The 11,445-nt window shown below is 39.2% G+C and overlaps 1 protein-coding gene across 1 annotated transcript in view; it reads right to left on the minus strand.

Annotated features, from left to right (window-relative positions):
* Window positions 1-4,362: 4,362 nt before the first annotated feature.
* Window positions 4,363-11,445, minus strand: part of LOC121320199 (copine-1-like) — an 8,437-nt gene continuing 1,354 nt past the window's right edge. The window contains exons 2-10 of the mRNA XM_041258450.1: window positions 11,410-11,441; window positions 10,669-10,755; window positions 10,316-10,375; window positions 10,089-10,222; window positions 9,822-9,876; window positions 9,668-9,719; window positions 9,302-9,435; window positions 8,418-8,654; window positions 4,363-6,260 (exon numbers count right to left, since the gene is read on the minus strand). Of these exons, the coding sequence (XP_041114384.1) occupies window positions 6,135-6,260; window positions 8,418-8,654; window positions 9,302-9,435; window positions 9,668-9,719; window positions 9,822-9,876; window positions 10,089-10,222; window positions 10,316-10,375; window positions 10,669-10,755; window positions 11,410-11,441 (917 nt within the window). The 3' untranslated portion in view covers window positions 4,363-6,134. The remainder of the gene's footprint in view (window positions 6,261-8,417; window positions 8,655-9,301; window positions 9,436-9,667; window positions 9,720-9,821; window positions 9,877-10,088; window positions 10,223-10,315; window positions 10,376-10,668; window positions 10,756-11,409; window positions 11,442-11,445) is intronic.

Raw genomic sequence — 11,445 nt, forward strand, 5'->3', positions numbered from 1 at the left:
TATATATATATATATATATATATATATATATATATATATATATACAGTGTCACACACACACGATATATATATATATATATATATATATATATATATATACACACACACACAGTGCCTATAGAAAGTTTACACCCCCTTGAACTTTTTTCACATTTTGTTGTGTCAGTGGCTGAGAGTTTCATGCATTTAAGAACATAAGAACATAAGAAAGTTTATAAACGAGAGGAGGCCATACGGCCCATCTTGCTTGTTTGGTTGTTAGTAGCTTATTGATCCCAGAATCTCACCAAGCAGCTTCAACAACATTACTGGGGAGTTGATTCCAGACCCTCACGATTCTCTGTGTAAAAAAAGTGCCTCCTATTTTCTGTTCTGAATGCCCCTTTGTCTAATCTCCATTTGTGACCCCTGGTCCTTGTTTCTTTTTTCAGGTCAAAAATGTCCCTTGGGTCGACATTGTCAATACCTTTTACAATTTTGAATGCTTGAATTAGGTCGCCGCGTAGTCTTCTTTGTTCAAGACTGAACAGATTCAATTCTTTTAGCCTGTCTGCATATGACATGCCTTTTAAACCCGGAATAAATCTGGTTGCTCTTCTTTGCACTCTTTCTAGAGCAGCAATATCTCTTTTATAGCGAGGTGACCAGAACTGAACACAATATTCAAGATGAGGTCTTACTAGTGCATTGTACAGTTTTAACATTACTTCCCTTGATTTAAATTCAACACTTTTCACAATGTATCCGAGCATCTTGTTAGCCTTTTTTATATAGATTCCCCACATTGTCTAGATGAAGACATTTCTGAGTCAACAAAAACTCCTAGGTCTTTTTCATAGATTCCTTCTCCAATTTCAGTATCTCCCATATGATATTTATAATGTACATTTGTATTTCCTGCGTGCAGTATCTTACACTTTTCTCTATTAAATGTCATTTGCCATGTGTCTGCCCAGTTCTGAATCTTGTCTAGATCATTTTGAATGACCTTTGCTGCTGCAAGTGTTTGCCACTCCTCCTATTTTTGTGTTGTCTGCAAATTTAACAAGTTTGCTTACTATACCAGAATTTAAACCATTAATGTAGATTAGGAATAGCAGAGGACCTAATACTGATCCCTGTGGTACACCACTGGTTACCACACTCCATTCTGAGGTTTTTCCTCTAATCAGTACTTTCTGTTTTCTACATGTTAACCACTCCCTAATCCATGTACATGTGTTTCCTTGAATCCCTACTGTGTTCAGTTTGATAATTAATCTTTTGTGCGGGACTTTGTCAAAAGCTTTCTGGAAATCTAAATAAACCATGTCATATGCTTTGCAATTATCCATTATCGATGTTGCATCCTCAAAAAAATCAAGCAAGTTAGTTAGACACGATCTCCCTTTCCTAAAACCATGTTGACTGTCTCCCAGAACCCTGTTACCATATAGGTAATTTTCCATTTTGGATCTTATTATAGTTTCCATAAGTTTGCATATAATAGAAGTCAGGCTTACTGATCTGTAGTTACCTGGTTCAGTTTTGTTTCCCTTTTTGTGGATCGGTATTACGATTGCAATTTTCCAGTCTGTCGGTACCACCCTTGTGTCAAGAGACTGCTGCATGATCTTGGTTAGCAGTTTGTAAATTACTTCTTTCATTTCTTTGAGTACTATTGGGAGGATCTCATCCGGCCCAGGGGATTTGTTTATTTTAAGAGCTCCTAGTCCCTTTAACACTTCTGCCTCAGTTATGCTAAAGTTATTTAAAACTGGATAGGAACTGGATGACATGTGGGGCATGTTGTCCCTATCTTCCTTTGTAAAAACTTGTGAAAAGTAATCATTTAATATATTTGCTATTTTTTTTTTCTTCATTTACAATTTTGTCATTTGTATTTCTTAGACATTTAACCTCCTCTTTGAACGTTCTCTTGCTGGAAAAACATTTTGGAATTGGTTTTAGCCCCCTTAGCAATGTTCATTTCTATTTTTCTCTTGGCCTTTCTAACTTCCTTTTTGACTTGCGTTTGCAGTTCCGTGTACTCTTTCTGTGTACTTACTTTTTGGTCCCTTTTTAACGCTCAGTAAAGTGCCTTTTTTCACTGAATATTTTTTTAAATTGATCTATTAAGCCATTTTGGCAATTTAGTTTTACATTTAGATTTGTCTACTTTAGGGATGTAATTGTTTTGCGCCTCTAGTACTACATTTTTGAAGAACAGCCATCCTTTTTCTCTGGATGTTTTCTCTATTTTACTCCAATCTACTTTTACTGTTAGTCTCTGTTTCATACCTTCATAGTTTGCTTTTCTAAAATTGTTAACCTTTGCTTTAGTCATTACTTTTGGGGTTTTAAAAAACACTTCCAACACTTCATTTAAATTAGGATTTTTTTCCACTTATCTACACACCATACCCCAGACTGTTAAGGGGAAAAAAAAATTCCAGCATAGCTTTGGTTGTGTGCTTTGGGTCATTGCCATGCTGGACGGTGAACTTCTGTCCCAGTTTCAGCTTTCTTTTAGAGGGCAGCAGGTTTAACTCAAGGACTTCTCTGCGCTTTGCGCCATTCATTTCCCTTCTATCCTGACAAGTTCCCCAGTCCCTGCTGATGAGAAACATCCTCATAACATGATGCTGCCACCACCATGCTTCACAGTAGGGATGGTGTTCTTTGGATGATGCGCTGTGTTGGGTTTGCGCCAAACGCAACACTTTGCATTTAGGCCAAAAAGTTCAATTTTAGTTTCATCAGACCACAAAACTTTTCCACATGGCTACAGAATCTCCTGAGTGTTTTTTTGCATATTTCAAACAGGATTCAAGGTGGGTTTTCTTGAGTAATGGCTTCCTTCTTGCCACCCTACCATACAGGCCAGATTTGTGGAGTGCTTGGGATATTGTTGTCACATGCACACTTTGACCAGTCTTGGCCATAAAAGCCTGTAGCTCTTACAAAGTTGCCATTGGCCTCTTCGTGGCCTCCCTGATCGGCCTCCTTGCTCGGTCATCAAGTTTGGAGAGAGGGCCTGATCTAGGCAGGGTCTTGGTGGTGCAATACACCTTCCACTTCTTAATAATCATCTAGACTGTGCTCCAAGGGATATTCAAGGGCTTTGATATTTTTTTATACCCATCCCGACCTGTGCCTTTCAACATCTTTGTTCCGGAATTCTTTTGAAAGCACCTTGGTGATCATTGTTGAGTCTGCCTCTGAAATGCACTACCCAGCAGAGGGAACCTACAAGAACTGCTGAATTTATCCTGAAATCATGTGAATCACTACAATTTAACACAGGTGGAGGCCACTTAACTTGGTGTGTGATTTTGAAGGTGATTGGTTACACCTGAGCTATTACTATTGCTATTACAAGGGGGGTGGACACTTATCCAACCAAGCTGTTTCAGTTTTTATTTTTAATTAAGTTTCTACAAATTTCTAGAATATTTTTTTCACTTGGAAGTTGAAAGGGGGTGTAGACTTTCTATACGCACCACTGTGTATGTGTATATAATTTATATATATATATATATATGAGATCTCACTCTGGATCCATTATGAGAAAAGATTAAAATAAAAATACAGTCTCAATGTTTTTAAGGCACATCACTTACATGGCTAAATGAAGGGAGGAGTCAAAGATGAAAGAAAGTCCAATTCTTTTTTCATTCATTACCAAAGACCTCCTTAGCCTTCTCTTTCATACAGGAAAGCAAGTCTCCACCTAACATTGCAATCCATCAACATTATTACCGACACATTCATCTGCAAAAACTAGCAACCCAGTCTGCAATGCTGCGAAGTAATGCGTTCAAGATAAAAAGGCAATGATACTGATGTCTGCAAAGATGAGAAATATATTGCACCCAGTGCCATGACAAAGTCAGTCATATTTTCTATCACATGCTGTGAATTGATTACTTTAAGAATAAATCTGCCAGTGAGCAAATTAGTTGTTTCCAAGTTTGCCTCTGTGACGCTTAAGATAAACTGTCAATGAACCGAAATTGTGTTTTTTCAGTTAAAGAAAAAACACTAAGTTCTTGCAAAGAACTTCACACGTTCCACCCTACTGCTTCCTGCTCCAATGAGCGCACACTAGCTTTCTGGATAGTATCCGTTGCCATCTACTGTCGCCTTGGAGTCATCACACATGGCACACCCACACTGACTCATCCCAGTTAGCAACTACAACCAAATGTGAATGTGCTTTCTATTGTATCTGGGCCACCGCATTCATTTTGATGAACAGTGTCTGCAGAGACGACAGACGAGAATCGAAACACTTTGCTGCAGGTGCTGAATGAGCCTCCTGGTGTTCCTGTGTTTAAACGACAAAACAATTACATGAAAGAAAAAGTCAAGACACATCTGTACATGGTTTTTGTTTTATTGATACACATATATATATATATTTTTATAGCAGCATTCTGTTGCATTCAAAGCAGGTTGTAAAATTACACTCTACTTTAGTAGGGGGCAGGGATGAAGCATTCAAAATCAGAAACTTCATTTTATCCCTAATCCCTCCAAAGGAAGTTCCAAAATATCCCAATCCTAAATCTGAAGAATTTGCAAAAGCAACACGGTCCTGGACTTCAACAAGAAGTTAGTACAAGCCATTCATTTCATACTGCCGGGCACTAATGAATCAGCACTTGCTTTGTGCCTCACTACTGTACATCCTGAATTTGCAACAATGTGGGGGTGAGGGTAAGTACTATAAGAACAGCAGCATATCTAAGACATTAGATTTGCAAGCTGCACTTAAGCAGAATATCTGCATTTTAAGAACAATGCATATCATTACTAGTGTTATCATTTTTGGTGCAAAAACTACTTCATATCAAAGTGTGTTTGTACAGGAGATACTCAACAGAAATCTATGAATTACACTTGTATTCCAAGAATAACATCAGGAAGACCTTGCCCAGGAGCACAACTCTCCTTCAGCCACTTCATTGTGTTCATACCATCACAGCAGAAACGCCAACATCGTGAGAAAACAGGCAAACTGCAGCAAGAGGCCAGATACAGAACCAGATGCTTTCAGTGATGCTTCAGAGACTTCTCTGTGGAATCATAACTTGTACATCTTGCCTGTTTTTTGTTTTTTTTTAAGACTCTAAAAGGTGAAGTCATTGTAATGCCTTTTAAGAGGCGTAGTAGAGCAGCTGCTCCCAAGTTAGATGGTTCCAGTTTGATTTGTTTTCATCCTGTAAACCTAGCACCCTAGCTCTACATATTTAACAGCAAGCTCCTATGCTGTTGGACAGGAACGATCTCAGATAAACCAAGTTGCTACCACAGCACTACCCAGGGGAAAAAGGGGTTCACAACACTTAAAAAGCTCTCAAGTGGTTCAAGCACAATGCAGAGGTTGTTGACACCCAGATCATAAGCATGCATTCAATATGAAATGCTTATTATATTTTAACATGGTTATGCAGCCAAAGCCACACTTCACATGCACAGGCTACATTAAACAGTTTCACCTTTAACAGCACATGACGGACAGCCAGGACGGAACCAGGACAGCATGACCTACGGAATTCCAGTAAGGCTTAACAGCTCAAAAAACTTGCATGCATAATTCTACAATTAGCTGACATTTCTCACATTGCACAGTTGAAAGAAAAACTATGGAAACTATAAGCAGGTGCAGACCGGCATGCATATACAGTTTGCAGATACTAGCATCACGGCCAGTAGTTTACATACATTAAAAAAGTAGGAAAAGATTGTAAGCGCAATTGTTTAGTGCACGCTAAGCTGATACTCACTTCTATTAGAAGTTACATGAAAAAAAAACATGAATACAAGAAAAGACAGAAGTTTATATTGTAAACACAGGTCTTTGTTAATAAAATACACACTGGCACGCTTTCTTTGAAACTCCAAAGTGCATTTTTCTAGGATTGTAATACTTACACTACTGGTCTATTCTGTTAGTTTGGCTTCATCTTTGTTATAATACAGTTACAATTTTAAAGTAGTACTTTTCTTTTTGTCTTAAACTAAACAAAAATATCGAAAAAATAAGTGGCAACTTCCGGAATGAGATTTGGTCTAACAGGGCAGTGCTGCCCCTCCCTTTCACTCCAGCGAGGAGGCAGAGCTGAAAGAAAAGATCCTGCTCCTCTGGTTCAGGGGGTCACCTTCGCCTGAGGCTTTGGGGGCTGCACTGGAGCCAGCCGACGCATCTTGAAGTAGGAAACAACCTGGCTGGGCACCTCAGCCAACACAGACTGGGCAAGGGCTTCCCGAGGGGCCTGGGGAGAGGAGAACCACAGGCATCAGTGAGGGGGCTGCACAGCACAGCACTCACTAAAGCATTGCCCCAGGACAAGCAAAACAAAAGCACTGTTCAAACAGGGAACCATTACTGCATTCAGCCAACAGACTGCACTTGAAGTAAATATCCTGTTCAAAAGAAATCCGATCCACACAGTTGGGTCATTAGAAGTAAAGAGGATGATCATGCCTACTCTTTAAAAAGCACACTTATTAGTAGGAGTACTTTACAAGGAAAGAATTTCCCTTTTGATCCTGCAGAACGTCCAAAGAATTAGCGCAACAGGCACTAATCGCCAACATGCACGCCCTAATTTTTTTATATCACTGCTTCGCCACACACACACACACCTGGAAAAAATTAAGAGACCACTGCAAAATTATCAGTTTCTCTGGTTTTACTATTTATAGGTATGTGTTTAGGTAAAATGAACATTTTTGTTTTATTCTATAAACTACTGACAACATTTCTCCCAAATTCCAAATAAAAATATTGTCATTTAGAGCATTTATTTGCAGAAAATGACAACTGGTCAAAATAACAAAAAAGATGCAGTGTTGTCAGACCTCGAATAATGCAAAGAAAATAAGTTCAGATTCATTTTTAAACAACACAATACTAATGTTTTAACTTAGGAAGAGTTCAGAAATCAATATTTGGTGGAATAACCCTGATTTTCAAGCACAGCTTTCATGCGTCTTGGCATGCTCTCCACCAGTCTTTCACATTGATGTTGGGTGACTTTATGCCACTCCTGGCGCAAAAATTCAAGCAGCTCGGCTTTGTTTGATGGCTTGTGACCATTCGTCTTCCTCTTGATCACATTCCAGAGGTTTTCAATGGGGTTCAGGTCTGGAGATTGGGCTGGCCATGACAGGGTCTTGATCTGGTGGTCCTCCATCCACACCTTGATTGACCTGGCTGTGTGGCATGGAGCACTGTCCTGCTGGAAAAACCAATCCTCAGAGTTGGGGAACATTGTCAGAGCAGAAGGAAGCAAGTTTTCTTCCAGGACAACCTTGTACTTGGCTTGATTCATGCGCCCTTCACAAAGACAAATCTGCCCGATTCCAGCCTTGCTGAAGCACCCCCAGATGAGTCGAATTTTCAGCTTTGCCCAACACCTGGTCATCTAATGGTTAGACGGAGACCCGGAGAGGCCTACAAGCCACAGTGTCTCGCACCCACTGTGAAATGTGGTGGAGGGTTGGTGATGATCTGGGGGTGCTTCAGCAAGGCTGGAATTGGGCAGCTTTGGCATGAATCAAGCCAAGTACAAGGTTGTCCTGGAAGAAAACTTGCTTCCTTCTGCTCTGACAATGTTCCCCAACTCTGAGGATTGGTATTTCCAGCAGGACAGTGCTCCATGCCACACAGCCAGGTCAATCAAGGTGTGGATGGAGGACCACCAGATCAAGACCCTGTCATGGCCAGCCCAATCTCCAGACCTGAACCCCATTGAAAACCTCTGGAATGTGATCAAGAGGAAGACGGATGGTCACAAGCCACCAAACAAAGCCGAGCTGCTTGAATTTTTGCACCAGGAGTGGCATAAAGTCACCCAACATCAATGTGAAAGACTGGTGGAGAGCATGCCAAGACGCATGAAAGCTGTGCTTGAAAATCAGGGTTATTCCACAAAATATTGATTTCTGAACTCTTCCTAAGTTAAAACATTAATATTGTGTTGTTTAAAAATGAATCTGAACTTATTTTCTTTGCATTATTCGAGGTCTGACAACACTGCATCTTTTTTGTTATTTTGACCAGTTGTCATTTTCTGCAAATAAATGCTCTAAATGACAATATTTTTATTTGGAATTTGGGAGAAATGTTGTCAGTAGTTTATAGAATAAAACAAAAATGTTCATTTTACCCAAACACATACCTATAAATAGTAAAACCAGAGAAACTGATAATTTTGCAGTGGTCTCAATTTTTTCCAGAGCTGTGTGTGTATGTATGTATGTATGTAGTACATTATATATATATATATATATATATATATATATATATATATATATATATATATATATATATATATATATATAAATACACACACACAAGACGTGTTAAAGGACTGACTAACACACACTATTCTGGTTTGCTATAGCAGAACAGAGGACACGCTTACATTCAAGAAATCTCTGAAAGGTACAAACTGCACAACATCCCTGGCAGCACTCTCTCCAGTCGGAGATTTCAGAACACCATTGTCTCCATCCAGAAACTCCATTGCTTTGAAATCCGCCTCTCCAACCCCAATGATGATGATGGACATGGGCAGCTTGGAGCAGTTCACAATGGCTTGTCTGGTCTGGTCCAGGTCAGTGATCTCCCCGTCAGTGATGATCATCAGAACAAAATATTGCTGCAAGAAACATTTTTATTTAGGAGTCAGGTCAGCTTACGATGACAAACCAAGGGACTGCCTAAAAGTGGGCAATATACACCCAAATTATTTAATTTACATAATATATATATATATATATATATATATATATATATATATATATATATATTTATATATATATATATATATATATATTATATATATATATTATATATATATATATATATATATATATATATATATTTTTTTTTTTTTTTTGCATTCTTATATTTGTGGGGACTTCTCATTGACTCATTATATTTTTATTTTAGTCTAGTCAGGCAAAACTCCCCACAGGCTGAAATTCGATAACAAAACTAAATATTTTTGCAAGCTGGGGCTGTCTTCACAACGTCAGTTTTTCAGGCGTTTTGTCTTGCACATTGATGGTAATATCTGCCCACACACACACACACACACGTGTAACACGTTTTGCTATCATTTTCTGCAACTAGTATTTTCTCTCCCGACGTGACATGACAAGACACAGCCTGTCATCAAATGCCCACCTAGTCCGTTGTGAAACCGCATTTATATCTCAATAATAACTGAAGAGAGTAGACCAGGTGCACTTTGTCACAGTACTCTGGAGCTTGCCTATAGAAAGGAATACACTCTGAACTTACACCTGCTGTGTTCTGCTGTGCTCCTCCAGACGCAATCCTGGCTACGTGGTTTATGATGGGGGAGAAGTTGGTGGGTCCGTACAGCTTCACTTGTGGTAAAGCCGCACGATAGGCTTCCACGATCCCTGTTATGCCTGAAATATACAGCAGACAGACATTTACAATACAATAGTTTCTTGTGGCTGTAGTAATACTAGGGTGTCTATAAACATTACGACATCCTATATTTAAATCTGTTACTGTTGAAACAAAGACTAGCTTCTAAAAGAAGAAATGTTTTTTTTTCTTTACTTAAAATAAAAACAGCATGCTTTAAAATACCATAGGTGAGAATTTACGGAATATAAAATGAATGAAGCCGTTTACCTTGGCAGTAAGGGCTACTGGGGTTGAAGTTGAGCGCAAATTCATGAGACACCTTGAAAAGAGTGGAAGGTATTAGTATTTACTGGGAACACTCCCACCTACCCCATCCCCTGAACACCACAATAAGGACGTCTCCTACAACAGCAAGTCTTACCTGAAAGTTTGGCGGGACCTGGGCTCCAAACCCAAAGGCAGGGAACAATTTATCTCTGCAAGGCAAAACAGAGGAATATCGGGCAAGCAAGATTTTAACTTAATTGTTGCTTAAATACCAGCCGCCTTGGAATTTTTTTTTTTTTTTTCTGCGATAAGTCAACCAACTCGAGCTAAAAATTTGTTTTTTTCTTGACTGGATTAAAATTCTCAAAAAGGTGCAGCAGTGTAAGCCACACAATTCATTCAAATATTGACATGTTCTTACGTGTCATAATCTTGAATCACCTGTCCCACGGACCAGAGTGCTGTGAGGTACTGATTCATCCCGCTGGGACTCATGTAGTGTAGGGAATCTGGGGATCTGGGATCCCCGTTGGACCCGGTGAAGTCAATACCAACCTAGAACAAAAACAGACACACACTGATCAAAAGCTACTATGTGAAGCAAATGTTAACTATGTGAATGCCAAAAACAGCAACGGCAGAACGTACTGTGAAATTAATTTGACACCCTCCCATGACGTAATCCAGGAACGAATACTCGGCTTCAATCTGTTTAAAAAAATACATATATAATTTTAAACTCATCACAACAAGAATATTCATATTTAGTACGCTGTATAAATCATTTGCTACTCTTTCCCCTGCCATCTGCCAGTAACAGCAAAGCAGGCATGCCAGTAAAGCTGGTGTCTGATAAAGACTCGTTACACATTACATACAAGGCTCATCCACAGCATGTGGAACAGGCTGCTGTACCTCTGAATGATTAGTGTTTAAAGCTACAGACAATGTACAGCTGCCTGACGATGCAAGACCAAGAAAGAGTAAGCTTAATGTCATACCGTACAAGACCTGATCCTCACAACTCCAGAGTTTTTGTAACTTTTTTTCTTCTGTTTCTTCTCCGGGTGAATGCAGTCATACTCAACCTTTACAGAGAGGGGTAAACTAAATATTAAATTAATTTAAACTGCCTTAGTAAAAGAAAAAAAAACCCACAGGAACAGTAGTCTTAAGAATTAAGGAAACCAAGACGTTATAATCTTAGAAAGAAGTGGGGAAGAAAGGTAAAGAGAACACTGACGTGACAGAGTTATCTTTGAAATGCTTACTGGTCAGAACTGTTTGGGCTGAATGTGGTTTGGTTGGTTTTTTAAACAGTGCAAGTCTTTATCCCGTTTTCCTGTTTCTTTAACTCTGAATTGATCATATGAGTGAATTTTAGGGCACAAGCATAGACCCCAACATGGGTAACATGCAGGATAAATTGAGAATGTCTATGTATTTCTGTGCAGAAAACTGTGGCAGTTTCACACCTCCACCAGACAGCCGTACCCCAAAACAGGCATGACATTTCGTTTCTTTTTTGGAGGAGAAAAAAAAAAAAAAAAAAAAAAAAAAAGAAATTCGATCTCACCAGTGAGCCAAGGCTTGCTTTCAGCAGTTCTGCTGCATTAGTTTCAAAACTGCCAATCAGGTCATGAGACCCATCGCTATCATGATCATTGCAACTGACCTGAAAAGGGAAAAGAGAGGCTCCAGTGGAAAAGGGGTTAGCATAGGGAGACAGGGAGCTTGCTCACCGCTTGGTCTTTCACTGCCAATAACTCTGCTGCTGT

The sequence above is a fragment of the Polyodon spathula genome, chromosome 8, assembly GCF_017654505.1.
Source record: "Polyodon spathula isolate WHYD16114869_AA chromosome 8, ASM1765450v1, whole genome shotgun sequence".
In the NCBI taxonomy this organism is placed as follows: domain Eukaryota; kingdom Metazoa; phylum Chordata; class Actinopteri; order Acipenseriformes; family Polyodontidae; genus Polyodon; species Polyodon spathula.